The sequence below is a fragment of the Python bivittatus genome, unplaced genomic scaffold (assembly GCF_059951505.1).
Source record: "Python bivittatus isolate LINGU-HERP-01145 unplaced genomic scaffold, Pbiv_v1 ctg000220_np1212, whole genome shotgun sequence".
In the NCBI taxonomy this organism is placed as follows: domain Eukaryota; kingdom Metazoa; phylum Chordata; class Lepidosauria; order Squamata; family Pythonidae; genus Python; species Python bivittatus.
The window spans coordinates 6,585,194-6,606,862 of record NW_028277048.1 but is presented as its reverse complement, the minus strand read 5'-3'; the positions used below and the strand labels follow the sequence as shown (position 1 = coordinate 6,606,862).

Genomic DNA, 21,669 nt, shown 5'->3' with positions numbered 1-21,669 from the left:
GATTATACCTGTGAGTTTAAACATTTATACTGCCAGTTCCCCCCCAGCAAATATTTTAAAGACTTTTCCCCCAAACTCCTCCAGTGTGCCAATTAACGTCTGGCCCAACAGTGTAGAAGAAGCGTTTCCCAGTCTTGCAGTTAAAATGCTAGAGCCTGGAGGTGAACGATTTCTCACTGGTGCCTTATCCTGGCTCCTTGGACTGATAGGTTAGAATGAGTCACATTTTTTGAGATGGGCGGCCATATACATATGATAAATAAATAAATAAAGGGCCAGGGATTGGCTGCTGGTGTTTGCCCTCCATGACTGGTCAATTGGCCAGCACATGAACAGCTCATGGTGAGAAAGGCACCAGGGAGGAGCACAATGGTGTCCTGAGATTTTTGCTTGCAAGGGTTCGGGTGGTGAAAATGGTGAAACTGCTCTTAGATATAATCATTGCTGTACTATTGCATCTTTAAATATTTTTGTTCTTTAAAATCCGCGTTAGGTTTTTAAAAAATCCAACCAGTTGGGTTGATTAACTCAGGTATCTGAAGGCCAAACTAAACATAATAAAGGTGCATGTAATGCTGTTTCCAAACAAGCTTTTTAAAAAACAAAAACAAAACCAGATTTGGCAGGCTCCAAAGAAGAGTGGAGGGCGCTTAGTCTTGTCTTCTGTCACTCTCTTTTCCACATTCAGTATCCCCTCAAACTATTTTATCTCCTTACCAAGGATTAGCATCTAATTTGAATTTTCATTTGAAAAGAACCACATTTTGACAACTATAGCTGTTCAGTTAAAAAACAACAAAACCTTGAAAAGCTGCAGGCAGTTGTTTTGCTATATCACAAACATGCATCAAATTTATACAATTAAAAAGCCCACAGCTTCCCTTGAAGGAGTCTGGGAGTTTTAATTTGGTGAAGGCTATATGCTCTAGCTTTAATAATATATGAAAGGACTGCAGTAGTTGTAGATTCATCCTAATACAATATATATCTTTTGTTTAAGAATTTTAGATAATTTTAATCATATGTTTTATTGAATACTACCGTTTTATTTTTGTCTGTTAAATGTTATATGGACTATAATGCAAATATCATGAAAAAATGTTAAAGGCTCTTGTAATTTATGCTAGAGATCTCCTAGCTCACTACCTCCATCCCAAAAATGTGGTTTCCCAGTTTCACAGAGAGAAGGAATACATGTTATGCTAATACACATTTTTACATGATTAGAAATGAATTACAAGCTGTGGGTGGAGTTTCTAGAATTCAGAAGAGTCTAATCTCCTCCCAATTTTTTTCCCTCCTGTGTTATACGGCTTCTGCTGCTATGCATATGAGGATTTTTGGTGTACAGAAATCGCCTAATGTGGCACCGCCCAGTTGTGAAAGGTACAACCCAGCTGCAGATTTACTACCTCAGTGAGAACTAGGGACTTGAAAAGAAAGTTAGTAGACCTTTAGCATCCATCGTTTCTCCAAGCCGATCTGAAGTACGCTCCAGCTGAGGCATATGATACAGTACGCTGTTGAACCTTGTGCCACTTTGCGTGGAAATATATTTTTGAAACACGTTATAAGCCCAGCGTGGCTTCAGAGGGCTCTCCCTCTCCACAAAACACGTCTTTTCTCATACATGGCCCTTTCTCTCAGTTGATACCAACGCACCTCCATTTCTAGCAAGCCAGCCTCTCGCTAGTGAGCAATGCCTGCACCCATATGAGTCACAGGGCTATTTCTGTCTGCCTCAGCAATAGGGCTGGGGGAAGGCAAGTGCCGCTGGCTTCCCTTGGGCCAGCAGGGGGCGCTCTAGGAAGAAAACGGGCAGGCGGCTGTCTTCCAGCACGGGCTGCTGTAACCCTTGGCGCTGGAAGGGATCATTTCGGCCTTGCCCAGGATGGGGGGCGGCAGGAGGCATCTGGTTTACAGTCATCATGGGTCAGCTGAGAAATCACTGTGCGATCACAGATATTTTTAGAGCAAAATTTGCCACAGAACGAGGGTGGGAGAGAGCGAGCCTTATCCCTCTCCTTTTAATCTCCTCCTCCTCCCAGAGTCTGATCGGGGAGGGACCAGATATTAACCCAGCCCTGACCCACTTTGCTGTCTTCCACCTCTGCATCAGCCACCACTCCACGCCTGGGCTCAGCCCACCGAGCCAGGAGAGATCCGTGGTTTGAAGACCGGCTGTACCGTGATTGCTGCTGGACGGCTTTTCAAGTGTGCCACCATGAATTAGATTGTGAGGCGCTTAAATCCCTTTAATGAAATGGTTTCCAAAGGCAGAAGGCAAGTGGGAACCTCAATAAAAAGGAACAGCGTGGTATTCAGGGTTCCAGCCAGCTGGCTACGTTTCTCCCTGGATTCTCCATCCCATTGCACAGCGTTCTGTGTCTGCTGAATGTGCGCAATCCTCATTAATCTGAAGTCCCTTCCCCCAGATGGTTTTATATCAGGGGATAATATTCTCCCTTGGAATGCTGATAGGGTCAGAAGGGTTCATGCAAGAGAAGGAGCTTCCTACAGGCCCCCAAGACAAATAAATAAAAGTGGGGAGAAACTGGTTCCAAGATAAAGCAGAGGCTCACCTTTTTTTGTCCACATGTGCACACCCAGAGTTTCTAAGCTATTCGCACGGCTTGGCATGAAGCTACTGTATCAAGCTAGTTCAGGTTCACTTGCTCAGGGATGGGTTCAACTGAACTGCAACTCAAGCTTGGGATGCAAGTGGAAGACTGCGCAATTGGAAAGTAGTACGCCGACCTTTTCCTCCGACTTACCCCACTGCAGACAACTGTGAGGTTGGCTAGGAAAAATAGCTTGGTAGTGACAGTCAAGACCCACAACTCTGGAGTTTGTAAGTACAATGGAAGGCTTTGCCTAGAAAAATGTAGGGCACCCCCCCGCAAAATAGTGAAATAATGTGCCTTTAAGGAATCAGAATAGAGCCCTTCTGGTCCGAGAAGAAATCTGCGCCAAGGGCCAAACCCCTTCTCTGTGGAAAGTTCTGGGCAGATAGAGAAGGAAGCTGCTGGAGTCTCCGAAGGCAGGCACTTCTGAGCACTTCCCAAATCTCAGTGCAAATGTACTTCCAGACTAGTCTTTGCAAACTACATAATAAAAAGTGGATTAAGAAGTGCTGGTGAAGCTGACAGATAAAGGGATTTAGGATTTATTTAAAGCCTCTGGGGCCAGGATATAGATTTAAGAAAGCACAACCAGGGGAAACCGGCTTTGAGGTCTTGATATGCTCCAGGCTATGCTGGAAGAAGGGTTTAGTCCTGATCCATCCTTGTGTCTATATCAGTGTTTCTCAACCTTAGCAACTTTAAGATGTGTGGACTTCAACTCCCAGAATTCCCCAGCCAGCCATGCTGGCTGGGGAATTCTGAGAGTTGAAGTCCACACACCTTAAAGTTGCTAAGGCTGAGAAACACTGATATAGATACTACATGTCCCTCAGTAAGACATCCAGGAAGCAACAATCTGCACAGCATATTTCTTTGAGGCCAACAAGCTGACTATCACACCTAACCTTATTTTTATTTTTAAAAAAAACAACATTAAGGGTTTTTTTTCCAAATAGGAAGCCGGCATGCTGCAGAGCAAAGAGTTGAAGTCCACACATCTTAAAGTTGCTAAGGTTGAGAAACACTGATATAGACACAAGGATGGATCAGGACTAAAGCCTACTGTACTAAAGCATAAGCCCTATTTTCAATTCCAGGGGGATTATTAGAAAATGTTGAGTGGCTGCAGGCAAGAGCTTTGTTTGATTTTTGGTAGATACGGGTGTTTGGGATTGGCCACGTCTCCCATAGTAACCATTGTTCCAGGAATGCCTGTAACAGGCTCTCAAAATTCCAAACGTGCCCATTGGCCCAAAGGTTTGGTATCCTTGCTCTACCCAGTAGGGAAAATCTTGACCTCCAGAATTTCTCAGGAAAAGACATGCCAAATTGCAAAGGTTATACGGAATCATATCTTTCAGCATCCAAAATCCAGGATGGCTTCAACCTCAAGGGCCTTATTTATGGTTATGTCCCCCTCTATTATTCATTTATGTTTCTATTAAACAAACAACAATCACTTTTGCCCTCTAGTATTCTCCTCCTTCTCCTTGTTTTAAACAACATGTGTGAGCAGAAATGTTGACATCAGCAGTGATACAGTGCTGGTGCCTGTAGGGTTTTCTGAATTTATTTGCATGAGGAGGAGAAACTTCAAACCATAAAGCAGTTGCTTTTAGGTTCTGGAATGGCTAGGTATCACTCAATGGCTTCCCAGTTCAAAATTTGGTTTGTAAAGTCTCCTTTTTTCATGTGGGATATTGGTGATACGAAAGAAAATGTTCAGAATGGGTATGTGCTTATACAGGAGTTGAAATTATCAGGTTAAGTTTAATGCCAAAATAATTGTTCAGAGCAATTTTCACCAACCTGGGGCTCTCCAGCTATTTTGGATCACAATGCCCATAATTTCCAGGTACTATGGGAGCTATAGTCCAATTTATTTGGAAGGCAGTAGGCTGGAGAAAGCTATTTAATGTGCTTAGCTACTGTGGTTTTGGGGGGAGGAAGAGGAAGAGTAGCCCTCCCTCTGAGCTGCAAAGATCTGCTCAATCATTAGATGGCAGCAATGAGAGCAAAGAGGTTTAACTCTTGGCTGCCATCCAATGGTCATCTGAAATATTGCAGCCCATGTATGACAGGCCGGGGGGAGGGGAAGATTCTAAAGCTCCACATTTTGACTCATCCCTCCCCCTTTATCCATCTATGGAGCATTCCTTCTGCTCCTTCCCTTCTCTTCAATCAGCCAAATGGAGATATTTTTTAAAGGATATTGCTCTCTATTTTCTGTGTGCTTCATTTAACTGAATATTGAGCAACTTTAAGTGTTTACATTCTTGACGGTTAGCCTATATTTTATAAAAAATGACTGGATTGTTTAATATTCCAGGTAAGGGCTGTAATTCTACTGTATTTCAATTGGACTTACTTCTGAGTAGACATGCTGCTGCTGCAGTGTAAATGTAACTCCTATTGGCTCAGTGTTAGTTTTCAGTGGTATCTCGATATAATAACCTGTGATGACACCACGGCTTAAAATAAAAAGATAAGATCTTCTCCAAGTCAAGTTGGCTCATGGTGACTTCATGGACGCATCCTGGTAGCAGCAATACAGAAGTGAATCGCTGCTGCTTACAGAGTGTTTTGATTTTCCACTCTCGCCTACAGCCCTGGGCATCCCTCGAAATCTCTCATTTGAATACTAATGAGGCCTCAACCCTGCTTACCAGGTTTTAATGGCAGAGACAGATATACCGAATATACCTCTTCTGGGCATCGACCAATGTTCCTGCACGCACCCCAGTTCTTACTGTGCTCTAATACAGCTACCGTCATTGCAATAAAACAGGGAGATTCCCTATGGATTGTGCTCTCCGTTAATTAGGGACAAGCGTCTGAATTTTCCATCCTAAGCTCCAAAGCGCTTCTAATCCTCCTGATTTTTCTAAGGGCTGTTTTTATTTTAGATCTCATTGTGTGTGGTCTAAAATACTTGCTGTTTCTTACAATAGAATGGTATGAAAGGAAGAATTGGTACTCCCACTGTTATGGCCAAAAAGATGTTTGAAATCAGTAGTTATTGGTTTGCATATATATGTTTGGATACTATTCTCTATATTCTGTTTTAATTATTATGGTCCAGAATTGTCACTTAACTTCTAATGTCTAGCACTACTTTTTCCAACTCCAGCTTTCAGATTTATGCCATGTTGATATTTATTTGTTATATTTATATCCAGTTTTCCCCAAGGTGGTGTGCACAACATGACCTTCTCCCATTTTTCCTCACAACAGCAACTCCGTGAGGTTGGGTTGAAAGAAAGGGACCTGACATTAGCCAATGAGGTTCCTTGGCTGAAGTTAGACTAGACCTGAGTCTCTCCACTCCCAGCCCAACACTTTAACTGCTATGCAACACTGGCTCTTATGATTATTACTTAATAAGCATTCATTCTGGCAATTGTGGATTTGTAATAGGTCTAAAGTGATATAATAGAATATCAGACTAAGACTACGAAATAATTGGAAAGGGTTCCTCAAGTTGTGTTCAGCTCCTGATGTCTACATAGCCATGTCCACACTGTATAGTTTTCTTGGCAGCAATATGGAAGTGGTTTGCATTGCCTTTTTAAAGATTTCTTAATGGCCTCTTTTCCAAGAATTAACCCGTTTCAATCCTGCTTAACTTTTTTTTAAGGGGGGAGCAACGAAGGTCAGATAGGTGGGCAGAACTGGAAAGATGCAGGTTCAAACTTTTAGTCAGAAGTCATAGTTTCAAGCATCTTCCCTAGTTTCTGTGACAGTTGAGAATGGTGGTGCATTGTTAATATCATCATCATCATCACCCACCAAAACTAATTAATTAATTCAGCAAGAGCTCAAAGACAATAGGTACCCCACTGCTGTGTGATACAGTATTTCTTTCCATGAGTGTTGTGTGAGAAACTCTCCTTGTGGATTGGCCCATCCATTTTATCTCACTATCTTTCCCAATTATCTAGTTGTTAGAATACATATCAATCAGACTGATAGGTAGATAGATGTAGATAAGGGCCTCAAAGAGTGTTTTCTGCCTTTCTGGTGGAATGTAGCTTGGATTTCCATTCTGTTCCTGGCAGAGCATCCTTCTTGGCCACTTTTCTATCTAAGGTAGGAGGTCTCTCTTTTGCACTATCTCTCCTGTATGTAAACTAGTGTTTACCATCACTAGTAAATCCCAGCACTATCATGATAGCGCTTTCTCCCTGTTTCCCTGCCTTCCATCCTGCTAGGTTCCTATGGTCACAGTGATTGTGATGGGGAGAATTTCCAGATGATTGGAAGAACACTCTGCCTGACCTGCTTCAATACTTCAGGAAACAGACTGTGCTCCAGCATACTATTGTAAGGTCTAGGCCAGGGGTGATTGGCAACCCCTATAATTCTGGAGGTAGCACAGGGTGGAGTGAGATACATCTTCCACACTTGAGACCATCCAATATTAAACAGTAAAATCCTGCTGGGGATGGCACCTGGGAAACTTATCTCTCAGCCCTAGTCCTCACATCACACACAGATGGAGCCCAGCCTGGGCTTAGGAGCAGAATATAAGTGGCCAGATGCCAAAGAAGGCAGACCTTCTCCACCTTTAAGAGATAGATGCAACTTTGGCAGAAGGAACAAGCAAACACTGTCCTATGGAGCATCTGTCTCAATTCTAAGCAGGATGATCAGTTAGACAGACTCCTCTTGGCTTGTAGGGGTGGTGGTATGGTAGACTCACCCATTCTAGCAACTTTACAAAACCCAGGGGCTCCTTCAGGACCCGGAACTGTCCAACCGCCACAAGCTGTGAAGACAGAAGGGAAATTTGGTTTAGAAGCCTGTGGAATTTATACATCTAAGATGCTGCATTAAGCAGAAACCTGTACTGGTCCAAAGTCATAGGCCTTTGACATCTTTCAGCTGGACAAGCTGAGGGTTGAATCTGGAACCGAATGAGTACAAAAGATGGGTATATGACCATGTAGCTCCATGGACCCTTGTCCTCTCTCCATTTGTCTCACCCAGAAAAGTGATTAAGGTTTTTTTCCTCTCCACTGCTCTGATCAGTTGGGATCCACCCAGTGGGCTGGATCTGCATGTTTTCAACAAGACCAGACATGCTGAAAAACAGAAAGTGTAGTTGGAAGCGCTCTGCCAGACATCTCAGGATAATTAATTCAGCTTTGTTTTTTCTAACAACCACAAAACAGAATAGTATTGGAATCACACAGGGAAGTGGCACAGAGCTGAACATGTCCAGCTAAGTCAGGCTGCCCCAACCTGACGTCTTCTGGATATGTTTGGATGACACCCCAAGAAGTCCTAGGAATTCTGAGATTTCCAGTCCCAACACATCTAGAGGATGCCAAGTGAGGGAAAGTTCTAACTGGATTTCCTCTGGCCTCCCTTGTAACCGATACTCAGGAAACCTTTACTACCCCAATCCTATTTAACCTGATTTGCATAAGATAAGTTAAATGGCATCTTTGTTTAATTTTCTGTGCTGCCCTTTTGCTCTTAAAAAATGTGTTGGCTCAAATACGTTTTAAACAAAAAAGCAATTGTAAAACATAATGAGAACTAATACAGCAACAGCAGGAGGGGCAGTGAAGAGAAGGAAAAACCATTCCTCAAAAATTTGCTAGGACATTAGTGGAGATAACTGAAAGAAGCACATTCAGTGATGAAGGCCTGTCACAATTCCCAAATACCAAACCAGGGGAGACATTACATCGCAATGGATCATGTTGGCCCTTTTTCCTCACAAACCACCTTCCCAGGGAAGTGAGGGCTAACTTATTCCCAGCATCCAATAAGTTTGGGGCTGCATCTGGTCAGGAAAGTCTGTTTGAGAATTCCATCACTCTTCTGGAAGGCAAAAGAGACTGAGTCTGAGAAAGAAGACAAAAGTTGTGCACAATCGGTCAGCTAACATGGCTTTTCTCTTGGATGCATCTGTTCCTACAGTACATGTAGTAAACTCGACAAAGGAAAAATATATCAGACACCTTAAAAGGCTCATAAATCTCTCATGTGCTGGGCACATAAATGCTGCACTTTTCTGAAGGCTGAAGCCTCCCACCTATACTGCTATATTGTGTAGCATTTTCAAGAATCCAAACTACTTCATATAGATTAGCTCAGTAACTCAACACGCTGGGTGTCGTTATCCCCGTGGCACGCTTGGGTTTCATGATGCATGCTGAAAATAGATCTTTCTATTATCACAGGTACGTATGCCTCAGGTTGGTACCATAGTCTATATTCACTGGTGCACTCTGAGGCAGATGTAGGATCTGACCAAAGCACATCAGTGACACAGATCCTTTCTTCATACACATCTGTCTATACCGCAAGCCACTTCTCCGTTTCCATGCACAAATGCATCGCCAACTCTAGATGATCCTGCAACCTTTTTGTCCCACATTTGTCCATCTTGCACTGATCTACAACTGAAAGACCTGTTCTGTTATGACACGCACATCTCTGGCTTGTATACCCCCACAGAGGCAATGTGACACCACTGCCTACGCACACCATCCAACAGCTGAACCGTCCTGCAGGCAATACAGCAAAACCTCTTATCTGGTTCACAAGCCGCTTGCACTAATTCTGCTTCCCGGTGCCCTCCTGCCCCTGCAAGAAAGCATGCCTCGAGATAAATTCACTTGTTGGCATGAAAGAGCAGGGATGCTCAAAAGCGCTGGCACAAGCAACAATATCTCCTCTTAATGTGTCTAAGCCGACTGCCTCTGAAATCTTGATACCTTTGGGAAGTTGACTGATTTGCACTTATAATTTGATCTGCTCTAGAGGAAATGGACAGCTCAACATCTAAAAAACACAATAAAATATACAAACATTAAATTGGATTGAAAAGGAAAGAGTTAAAACCAACAGAGACAGAATCAAATTTCATCAATCATATATTTTGCCCTGAAGCTCACCAAAGCCAGATAAATGACCACCATTTGCTGATCAAACACCCATTGGGATTGGACAGAAACATCACCAGAAGCCCTCTCATGTTTTTATCATGTTTTTTTTTCCCTGTAAGATCCAAGGGAAGGAAGGAAGATTGAGTGAGTCTGCAGTCCTAAGCTTCCTTATTACCCAAGGGGACTTACTTCTGGGTAATCATGCTGAGCAGGAAGAAATGTAATGCAATGCAATGCAATGATATTCTCTGGAATATCCCCAAGTCTACCCTTCCCTCTTCAAGAGCCTTGGGGCTCTTCCTCACTTCCCCTAACCAGGCCACAGATATCCCCTGCTAGCCTTCCTTGTGGCACTGTCTTTGTCAGAGAAGGCAGCTTAAAGTCATCTTTACCTATTCCAAATTCAACATCACATTTTCCCTCTTGTCCCAACATAATTTTTGCCATGGGCACAATCTAGCACATTTGATCAATAGGGTAGCAGACAGTGTGGTCAGGAGTTGGGATGTGCCCAGCTCCCAGCCACTTTAGACTGCTGCGAGCATCAGTGCTGCCACCCCCATCACTGAACACTGCCCAGTATGGCCATTTCAGTTTGGGCTGTAGGAGATATCAGAGGTGTAACTGCTGCGGAGGCATCTGCTTGCCTAATTCTTGACCAGTCCTTTCTGAGGTTCTTGTCAGATCTTATGCAGGCTCTTTATATACACAGGTCTAGCGCTGTTTCGAAAGAGCGCTAGATCTGGGTTCAGAAATAGCCTGACCGACAGGTAGAGGCACAGAGCACCTACCTGTGACCCAATATAGGCAACTGACTAAACCTACCATTCAAAGGACCCCCCTACACTTGTTCAGCTATGCCGAGAGCAATCAGTGGCTGGGTTTCCTGCTGGCAGGTGGCTCCCAGTGAGAGGGGAAGTGAAGCGGGGGAAGCCATCAATCACTTTCCTTATCTTGTCCTGCATGAAAACTGTAAGGACAGGGTCACTCACGCGCCTTTCGGCTGAGACTGAAGACAGCTTGGCCACTGGGATAGCAAACTGTACACATGTTTTTCCTCTGGCTGGTGGACTGCACTTTAACATGGACCTCTGTCTGTTCTCTTAATGCTTCTCCTTACGCAAAGAACAGCTCAAAATTCCATGTAAGAAAATCTGTATTTCTCCCTTCCATCTTTCTGATCTGTTTAAACAACTCTGCCCTCAAGATACTTCAGGTCTCCAGTGGCACTTCATCCAAAAATTAAAATAAAATGCAAAGTTCAGTCCAATCCTTGGGGCTCCCTCAAAAAATCTTCCACTGCATTGAAATATTAATCCCATAACCTGTACAAAAATGATACTACACTAAACCTCTTCCATCAGGGCAATGAATTAGAAGCCACCCTCATTCCCAAGGGGAAATCACTTCCTCTTGCAAATCTCACCCCCCCCCCCGTGCATCTTGCTGCAATTGCTTTAGGGAACCGGAATTAGAAGATGCCCCCAAGCATCTTATTTTGCCTGCTCTCCATTCCCTATGTTACCTAACGGTTCTGCTACCCCCCTCCAACCCATTTTATCTATAGAAATCCCTCTCCAACCAAATATGATAAAATAAAATCTCATCTCATGGCCCCCTTCCTTGCTTTTCTTCTCCCTCCTCATTTCTCCGGCTTGGGGTTATTCCGCAGCCATATTGACACCCTTTCCCACCATCTGCTGCACCCCATAAAGGGAAAAGCTCCGTGTTCACATAAATTGCCTGCCTGCCCCCCCCACACTTTGATATGAAGCAACCATCATTCATTCATTCATTCATTCATTCATTCATTCATTCATTCATGCGGTAGAACTCCAAGGAAAAGAGAATTGTGCATATGATTTCCCTTATTATCCCCTTTCCTCCTTAATCTGTTTTTCTCTTCCCTGCAATCACCTTGCCCAATTTCTACGGCATGCCTAGTTCCAGCTCTGCCAATCCTGTTTCTCCAATTCCCAGTTATGGTGTTGTGACTAAGCCCACCCACCTCTTCAGGACTTCGGTACGCCCTCCCTGCACACACTTTCTGCATGCGCTGGATCGCCATCCAACCTCAGTGCAGTGATATCGATTGCCATCATTACCCCCCTCAGTCTGTTTACTGCTGTGGGGCTTTCTCTTTCCTCCTCCTCCTCCTCCCCCCAAATATCCCCCCCTTCTCCCCTGCCCTTTGGCTCCCTAAATACAGCCTAGCAGCATATTTTATATTGCGCAGCCATCACCCCAGCCATTTTGGCGGCTCTTCCTTCTCCCCCACACTTCCTCCCCAATCTGCTGCAATGACTGAAGGCAGACTGCTGCTCTGGGTCCACGTTACGTACGCTGCTCCTTCGTCTGCTACAATCTAGAGCTCCTCTAGCAAGTTGTAAGTGAGAAAGGATGGGGAGGAAATATGGTTGACCTCGAGACATCTCTCCCAGCAGAAAAAAAATATATACAGTATATCCTGCATCTCCTTTGCTATCTGCCTTCTCCAGAGTTCTCCTTTCCCATTTCCAGCTGCCTCACTGCAGCAATTTCACAGCCTCCCTCTCCCCTCCCTTCCACCCAGAAAGGGCTCAGTGCATCTTCTGCAAATTGCTGCAGTGGGTAATGTGGGCTCCCCACGGCTCTATTAGCATGCACCCCCACTTTGCGAGGTTGCTCACCTAAGCGTGCTCCCACCCCATCCCTATTCCTGTAAAACGGAGGCTCCTGTCTCGCTGCACCCCCACAGATTTTGTGTTGCACCCGGGGCATTTCCTTGCTGTGTTTAGAATCAATCTCGACCCAGACAGGATAGGATTAGAGTGGGGAAGCGGGCATTGGAAGGGTAGGAGCCAGCTTAGGTGACTCAGCCAACCTCCCAATGTGGGGGTGCACGCTAAGAAGGCTATGGGGAGCTGTCCCCGGTGTTGAAATCCTCAGCGCTTACCTGATTGACGACTTCCATCTTTGCTTGGGGAAAGCGAGGGCGACGCAGCAGAGCGCAGGGGAGGTTGGGGCCGGCGGGGGGGGGGACTTTAACTGGAGCAGCCTTAGAGGGAGGGGCGAAGAGCGGGAGGGGGAAAAACAGTGGCAGGGAGAGACTGGAAGAGCCGGGAGGGATGACGTCTAAGGTACTGGCAGGCGAAGCTAGGATGAGAGCCATGTTCTTCCTTGGCAAATGGAGAACACTTTAGAATGGGAAATGGAGGTTAAGTAGGTATTAAAGTTAAATTGCTTTCCTGCTGTAATTTTTGCCCATGTTTTGCAATTGTGATCCATAATAAACAGAACACCTGTTTTGTGTATGTGGATTGCCATCAGTGTGTGAATATGCGTGTGTATGTGTCATACTATATATCAATGTTTCTCAACCTTGGCAACTTTAAGATGTGTGGACTTCAACTCCCAGAATTCCCCAGTATGCATGCTGGCTGGGGAATTCTGGATGTTGAAGTCCATACATCTTAAAGTTGCCATGGTTGAGAAACACTGCTCTACATAATAAAAGTACAGTAATGCTAGGCCTCTACCCCAAGAGACTTAACATCTAAAGTTTGACCCAGGAACACCATCAGAAGAGGAGGAAGCTGGTAGGAAGGGCAGTGGGGAAATTAATATGTACAGGTATAAATTTAGCAATAATCAATATAAATGCAATATATTTCACCATACTATAGAAGATGGTGACTGCAGTCTGTTCCCCAGGTCTGAATGGTTCATTTTAAGGCCTTTGTGTAGCCCTCTCTTCTGGGAGGGTTTGAGATTTAAAACCAGGTGTGGACAGGAAGTCCTTCAAGTAGATGCTGTCTTCAAACAGAATACTGTGTTCTGACTATTCTTGGAACAAAGGACTGTCTTATTCTCACATTGCATTAATGTATGTTCCATTTATTATTGTAGCCACAATAGTTTGGGTTTGTTGTGTGTGTATGATTTTAAAAAATCTACAGGAATATTGTTATTTTATTTTGTGCTACTTTCCAAAATCAGAAGAATATAGAAAAAAAAAAGGCTGTCATAATTATTAGGCATAGGTTATTATTTTTTTTCCCTAATAATATGACTAAATGAGTGGAACCTGTAATTCTGAGGGACTGCAATTTTAAAATATACTGTTGTTAATTGAATAGTAACTTCCATTCTTGTCCCTAGAAAGGGGAAAACTAATGCCTAATTTGAGACTAAGGGATTATAAACTACCCATAAAGTTGTTTTAGTGCAAAATCTAGTGCTGTCTTTTCTGTATTAATAAATGCTATAGAAAGCTTATTTAAAATGTTATCCATGTGATGTCTATAAATTTCAAGTGAGTATTAGTGATACTCAAGAAGAAGATACTTTGGGACTTCTTTGGTAAGTTTATGGGAACTAAATATGGACAAAAATTGGGGCTTTGCCCCCGGGTAACAAACTAGTGCCAGAATAAAGAACTTTTAATCTGTCAAGAGTGTCATTCCCTCAGAGGTCATCTGTTAGGAAGGAGCCGTGTGTAAACCCAAAGCCAATATAGGTGGGACAGAATTCACAATGGGAGGGTCACACTCTTTCTGCCTTCCCCTTCTCTGTCTCTCTGCCTATCTTGCTGCCTTCTCTAGCATTTGAACTGAGCGCTTTTAAAAACTGGGTCAAGGTCTTCATACAGCATGCATGTTACCCACATGCCTTTTGATGGTAATACAAGAGCTGTCAGGCTAAAAGTCCCCCTGGGATCGGTTGATAATGGGGAAATTAGCTCATCAATTAAACATCACAAAAGGCCAGCCCAGCTGGAGGACTTTCTCTCACCTAGGGTTACCAGCTGTCAGGCAAAAGGAGGACACATCCTCCTTTTTGTCCTCAGTCCATCAGGCAGTGCCTTAAAATCAAATATTGTCTGGCTTTTTGAGTATCTTTTTTTTTTAATTTTGGACTGTTTTCATAACAGTAGTCATTCAAACTTTGGTGTATTGTGACCTTGTAAATTCTCTGCTTCTTTGTTTCCCTTGTCTGTTGAGAGACTTGATAGCCTACATTTATGTTATTTATTCCCTGATTCCAGCAATCGGCTTCAATCCAGCCCCTTCAAATCTATGATCACTGTAGTTGGTAGATCACATGACTTATATATTTCTATGGTGAAATTTGAAAATATGTCAATTCTATGTTATCGCTAGCAATATTCTTGAAAATAAAGATTTGTTAGGAAAATCTTCAACTGAAAAACCAGTCTTTCTGATGCTGGAAAAAGTAATTTCATATACAGCACACGTAGGCCTGTAACATTTTTTTTGCTGTAATTTTTGTTGCGGATGCCGAGAAAGTTAAACACTATGTCTTCCTTTCCCCTCCATTTGTTCTCCTTTCCAATTGTCCGGGTCCTCCTTTGCCTGTTCAGATATTTGATAACTCTACTCTCAACAGGATTTCCTTTTAGCATGGTTTGAGATGTAAACAGGGAAGAAATCTGAGCGTCTATGAGCTGTCCTCACCAGTGTTGCCAAACTGTAACTCCAAGTAGCCTCAGCTAGTATGGGCAATAGTGATTGATGCTGGGAATTATAATCTGTGGAGGAACAGGTTTTCCCACTCTGGGTGAAGGAAGAAATTCCATCCAGCTGCAGCAGGGGGAAAAAAAAGTGGGGGGGAGCAAAACCTCCCCTCCTCAGCTTCATTGGCACATTTGTTCCCTTTCAATTCATTGTCTCCCTGAACTGTTTCCATCTCCCTTGATCATTAGATATTCTGTATTTTGCAGAACTGATTTTCCAGTCTGATTTTCTTCTCCTCCTTGTCCTTAAAAGTAAAATAAAGACAAGGAGGAAAATAAAATCAGACTCAGGCAGTTCTGCAAAATACAGAATATATGTCCTGTCTTTCAGTTTCAATGGCTGAAGCTATGCACTCTATAAAAATATTCCAGGAACTTTTTTGTCTGAACAGCAAGTAAAAATAGTATGTTAAGTATGTAAATTTTTTAAAAATGCAAATGTGTGTTTTCGGGGGACCTTTGACCTTAAGTAGTAGTGCAAAAGAATATGGTCCTACTTTGTTTTGTCTTGCAAGGAGGAAATAAAAGCTGTTAAAATTATTTTTATCAATGAAGACTTTGATAAAAATCTTTTTTTTTACTTCTTCTTTTGCCCCCTCTCTAATGCAGAAAACTCCACCACCTTTATTCAGTAGCTTGATGTTGAATGTTGATAATGCATCCTTGGGCAGCTTCAGGAAAGCAGCTGAAAGTTACCCATTTTTAATTTAGGGAAACTGTAGAATTTGCTGGATTGGGATGTTAGTCTGCCATACACGGCAGCAGACAGTAGGAAATTTTCTGTGAGCATAATAGATTGGATTAAGTAACCTCTATAAAAGATTTCTTCCAAATTCATACAATTACAACATGACTGATAGCATTCCTTTTAATACTGTGGATTCCCACCCACGCCCCCCCTCCCAAATCATATGTATTTTTTAAATTCAAGTCAGTGTAGCAGGAGGAACTTCAGAGGTTGTTCTGGATTCTTTATTACATAAAGCTCAGGATACCAATATCATTTATTGGATGTTGACCTCATTTATGATTATGGGAAGCTGGAAGAATATAAAAGCTGAAATCCAAAATATCTGGAGGGCACCAGGTTGGAAAAGCAACTGTAAAAGGACTGGTTGTGATTAATGAACATCAGGGAAAAGTGGAGAATTTTGTTTCCTCTCTTCTTCATATGAACTGGCAAAATAGCTCCCATCCCACCCCAGATCTTTTAAACAACATTTATTGTTTTTGGTGAAACAAGACAACTAATTTCACTGGAAGCATCTGGCTGTTTAACCTCAGAACCCTTTCTTAGAGGAAGAGGTACAAGGCTGCTGTTTCCTGGACCATTTTTGGATGAGCCAAAGTCTGGAAGACAGAGAGCAAAGAGCAGATTCCCTAAGTCAGAAAAGCATCTTATCCAATGTTTCTAATAGCTGTTTTTGCTACAGCCAATGTGAGGGCAGCGTTTGATTTCTTAGCCCTGATCTCCATTGTTTTTTGAACAACCACAACCATCATAGCAACGTTTTGGACAATTCTTCTGCAGCCACTGGCTCTTTGTGCCCCACTGGGAGGGGCATTTCCTGGTCAATAAGTGGTGATGCAGACCATCTCATCAGCCAAGTCCTCTTCCTCATGGGAACGGAAGGTTTCCTCATCACTATAAACAAGGCATAGACTCTCAGCTCTACTATGTTCCCCATCACTGCTGTACAGAAAGTGGCTTCCACCCCCTCGGCTGCTGCTATCACCACCAGCAGACTTGCGACTCAACAAGTCCGTGGCAGCGCTTTCCATCTCATCCAGAGTCATGTGGCAGGCATCAGCAATCTCCCGCTTGGTAAAGGCCACAAAATTTGGGTCCTGTGCATAAAGGCCTAGGCCTTCGGAGATGAGCACCTAGGAGAAAAAGAAGAAAGGTAAGTTTGCAAGCTGTGGTTTGTGTGTCCACTCTTATTTGGCCTGGTGCTTGAATCCACAAGCCACAATCATAATCATCAGTCTTGACTATACAGGCTGTTGCATCATGGAAAGACGAGGGAACCTACAGACCTAACTCTAAAGGATGGTGAACAAAATTATAGTTGGCCTGCTGTATGTTTGGAAGTTGAAATTATGATTTGATTTATATGCTGTAGCGAGTATAATCCATGGTTTGGCATGTGGATTCCATAGATGAAAAGGTACAATGAATTAAGGAGTTTCATTCTGTCTTCCCACTTCCAAGATCACACATGGAAATCAAATGCTGGAATGGGTGCAAAATTCAGTAAATTACATTCATTCGTTTCTCACTTGCTCACTCACTCAGGCTTATACGTTGCTTTAATCACTGCTGAGTCTAAGTGGCATACATTCCAGTTCATCTCTCAATTCAATTTGCAAAGGCTTCCTGCAACAGCCAGGTCCCAATGGTTTTCCTAAATGCTAACTGCTGATCTAATCCTGGGAGGAAGCTATTCCACAGAAAGGGGGTAGCAGTGGAAAAGGCCTGTCTTTATGGCCCCTGATGGTAATGCCCTTTAAAGTGGGGACCCAAAGGAAACCCTCTCTTCCAGATCTCACTAGATGGGCACATATCACTGGGAGTAGGTAGTCCCAAAGATATCCAGGCCCTGAGCCACATTGGTCTTTGCCAGCCCTTTGAGATAGATAGGAAACAGGTCAGGAAGCAGACACTATAAGAAATATTAGAACTTTATTTTATTGATACAGGCTATAATAACAGAATCTTGTTTCTCCTTCCCTCCCTCTTATATCAATGAGATTTGGCAGGGCAATCCTGAGTTTCTATCCCATGCTTTCCTGGGCTAAGTTAATATTTTCTAATGGTTGCCACATATTTTCCTCAAGGCTATCTCCATATTCCTCTACACCTTTAAAGGCAGCCACCAGCACCTTGAAATTGTATCCAGAAGCCAAATTAGTGGTGATACTCAAGCATTTTGGACCAGCTGTAGCTTCTAGGTGGTCTTCAATGGCAGCCCCATGTACAGTACATTGCAATAGTCCAAACAAGAGATGACTAAGGCATGAGTGACTGTAAGCAGAGTCTCCTGACTGAAGAATAGTCATAATTGGCATACCAGATAGAGTTGGGCTTCTGGTCACAGCTGCCACCCACTCCTTGAGCAGAAGTTGTGAGTTTGAGGACCCTCAAATTATGAATCAGTTTGGTACAAGGAAGCTCAAACCCAACCAAAACCAACTGGCTTCCAAACCCAGAGCCACCCTATCTTGTTCAGACTGAGCCTTAGTCTGTTTATCTCTGTCTACCTTCCTAGCCTCCAGACCCTGGGATAGCACCTTGACCATGTCTCCTGTTAGCCCAGGGTTGAGATGTACAATTGAATATCATCAGCATATTGATAATGCTTGACCTTGTGCCAGCAGATGACCTCCCCCAGCAGCTTCATGCACTGTAGATGTTCAATTGGAAGGGAGAAAGAGTCAAACCCTGTGTTATCCCACAACAGAGAGCCTCAAGTTTTTTCTCTCCCACCCCCCTTCCCCAGAACAAGCTCTGAAGGAAGGAGAAGGACCATGGCAAATCAGCACCCCCCTCCCAACCCCTGGAGATGGTCCAAAAGGATTCAGTGATCAATAGCATTCAGGTCCACTAAGAGATCAAATACGATGAGAAAGTCTGCACTCCTCCATCCTGGTTCTGCCACTGGTCCTCCATAAGAGAGATTAATGTGGTCTGGATACTATGCCCCTGCCTGAAACCTGACCAGAAAGGGTGCAGATAATTTACTCCAAGGCTTTCTACAAGTGCAGATCCAAAAGGGGAGATTGGTGACTGATAGTTCTCTAAAACAGCTGGATCAAGCATTCTGACCTATATTCAGTTCTGCATTCCTGGAAGTACAATCTGCATTGTACCAGATTATGGCTCAATGAAATCTGTCACTTCTCAGCCTCTGAAATGCATTTATGTATCTGAAGAGGCTATACAGTATACCCCTCTGGCTCATCTCAGTTGGTTCAATTAAAAATTTATTTGTAACAATTTGAATAAACATAATATAATACTACTACTTTGACATCATAGAAAAATGGTGATTTTTCACTTTTTAAAAATTTTCCTTCCAATTTTTTTTCTCTCCTCTCTCTTGATATATATTTTAATTTCCTTCTTTCTGCTTATTTTTTTAGGTATATAACTTACTTAACAATTATTTAATAATACTTAAATGACGTTAATATTACTTAAAGGAAAAGAGATGTAATTGTTTTCTTTTTGTGACTACTTGTATTAGTTGTGTTATTGCTTGTACAACTTGTATCTTCAACCGCATTAGTCTAAAGGACAGTACTTCCAGGCAGAGGCCTGTCCTATACTCACCGCCTCCACCAGGCTGTCTGCGCTGCCACACCTGCCACTGGAGCTGTGCTGGAGTGGGCCTGGAACCTGGAGGCTGCCATAGGTGTGGCAGGTCAGCTCAGGTTCATCCCTGTACCAGTGGGCCTGGGGCATGGGTGGGAGGCTGCTGCTATTCTTTTCCCAGCTGTATCCTGGCAACCTCTCCTCCTCCACTAGGATCAGGGGAGCGTAGAGCAGCCGGCCCTGTTTCGGAGGCGTGGCCCACGACTGCAAGGAAGATGTTGAGGGGCGGCTGCCGCTGTGCCACGAGCTGTACTTGCCGTGGCCCTGGTAGGACGGAAAGAGAAAGGGAGATACAGTCATTCTAGTGACAATGAGGCTGCTGTGCTTTTCAACAGTTTTTCAATACGCATAGGAAAAAGCCTGTTCAGTCTCTTGACAGCTTCAGATACAGAATCATTGTGGGCAGGGCAGGGAAAGGCCATCTCAACGTGAGACAATCTGGATTTGGATCTGGAGAGCTTTTCCCAATCAGTGTAGAGTTTGGAGCTAGATAGAGAAATGCTCTGAGGCAATACAGAAGCAGCTTGATGCATTCATTGATAATAGAGCAGAATGGGAGAGAATAGCCATGCAAAACTCCTGGGATACTCCAGCTAGACAACAGTAACATAGAAACCATGTGTATTCGGTTTCTTCCAGGTTGGAGCCCTCAAGTTGTTTGGAACCAACCCGCAATAATTTTCAGCCAGCATGCTGGCAAGGAATTTGGGAATTACAGTGGAACCTCGGGTTACGAACACTTCTGTTAACAAACTTTTCGGGTTACGACCAGCTCCGGCCGCAAAATTTTGCTTCGGTTTGCGAACTCCGCCTCGGGGTACAAACAGGATACGCGGCCATTTTCCCTCCCGTGACACGGTCTGCGGCCATTTTTCCGCCCCTGACACGTGGTCCGTGGCCATTTTCCGCCCCTGACACGTGGTCCGCGGCCATTTTTCTGCCCCTGACATGTGGTCCGCAGCCATTTTCCGCCCCTGACACGTGGTCGTAGGGAGGGGGACTCTCCCTCCAAGCAATAGCCACCTCCCTGTCCTCCACGCCAGAACGGATTAACGGTAATTACATTGAACCTTATGGGGAAATTTCCTTCGGGTTGCGACCAATTTGGGTTGCAACCAGAGTCACAGAACGAATTAAGTTCGTAAACCGAGGTTCCACTGTATAGTCCTGTGGACATGAGATTGGAGAAAGTTGGCATAAATGGTTCGACACATGGTATAATCAAATAATGAAACAGCAAATGATATAGGAACAATGTTAACCTGGTCTGACCATAAAACAACCATATTACAAATTCAGCGATATCAGACAGCTGTAGGTTCCAAGAAGCAGAAAGTCACACGCACTCTATGAAGAAAGGTGATCAGTCAGAGAAGATCATCCCAAAGTATACGGTTGAGTTACATACAACATGCCCATTAAAATGGACACAGCATTTCCATTCAGCTGAGAGAGGCCCAACTAAGGCAAGGGCCTTACACCTGTTTTCAGTGCTCAGATTCATCTCTACAGCACACGAAACAATCTTACTAGAATGTCTTTCTCATAAGCAGCCCTTGCATACTGAGAACAATAGGGAAAGAGCTCATAGAGGAAGACTTATCCAAGAAGGACTTTCCTGCTGCCAAAGTCTCTCTTTTAGAAAGAAGGCTCTCTTCATGCTCTTTTTCACATGGGCAACTTGCACAGAAATTACCTGCAGATGTGCTCGGCCCAGTGGCGCCTTTTGGTGGTAGGTGCCTGGAATGGGGATGTCATCGCAGCTGTCTTGACGCTGCAGGCACTGGATGCTGAAGGCTGGTTTGCGGCCTGCCCGAAGAAGGAAAGTGGTGGAAGGGAATGGCAGAGCAGGCGTAAGAGGCCACTGGTGCAGGAACACCTTCTGCTAGCCCCCTATTTAGCTGAGCCCAGTGTCACCAACGTACCAGGCTCAGCTAAATGTATAAACATTCCTCATCGTGCATTTTTAAAAAAGCTAAGAGTAATAATATCAGCACAAACCTTTTTAAGACTGCAAAAAGAATGGGAAATAAAGACACAGCAGATAAAGCAACTCTGTAGTGGCCTGGGGTAAACATTAGCCATCCTAACCAATGGAGTATCCAGTTGCATTTAGTTCTTCACTTATAAGTTGGTGTTTACCAATTTTCCCCATATGTTTTGAAACTGTACTCTTGCCCCCAACCTGTCACCATTCATCTGTTCTAAAGGCGACTGTGTAGACCAGTGTTTCTCAACCTTAGCAACTTTAAG

The 21,669-nt window shown here is 43.6% G+C and overlaps 2 protein-coding genes across 2 annotated transcripts in view; both read right to left on the bottom strand.

The window, feature by feature from the left end:
• SYP (synaptophysin) overlaps nt 1-12,558 on the bottom strand; it is a 28,030-nt gene extending 15,472 nt beyond the window's left edge. The window contains exons 1-2 of the mRNA XM_007420527.3: nt 12,462-12,558; nt 7,327-7,392 (exon numbers count right to left, since the gene is read on the bottom strand). Of these exons, the coding sequence (XP_007420589.1) occupies nt 7,327-7,392; nt 12,462-12,479 (84 nt within the window). The 5' untranslated portion in view covers nt 12,480-12,558. The remainder of the gene's footprint in view (nt 1-7,326; nt 7,393-12,461) is intronic.
• A 3,462-nt stretch (nt 12,559-16,020) lies between these two features.
• CACNA1F (calcium voltage-gated channel subunit alpha1 F) overlaps nt 16,021-21,669 on the bottom strand; it is a 63,102-nt gene continuing 57,453 nt past the window's right edge. The window contains exons 46-48 of the mRNA XM_088138473.1: nt 21,113-21,225; nt 19,375-19,680; nt 16,021-16,925 (exon numbers count right to left, since the gene is read on the bottom strand). Coding sequence (XP_087994599.1) covers nt 16,614-16,925; nt 19,375-19,680; nt 21,113-21,225 — 731 coding nt within the window. The 3' untranslated portion in view covers nt 16,021-16,613. The remainder of the gene's footprint in view (nt 16,926-19,374; nt 19,681-21,112; nt 21,226-21,669) is intronic.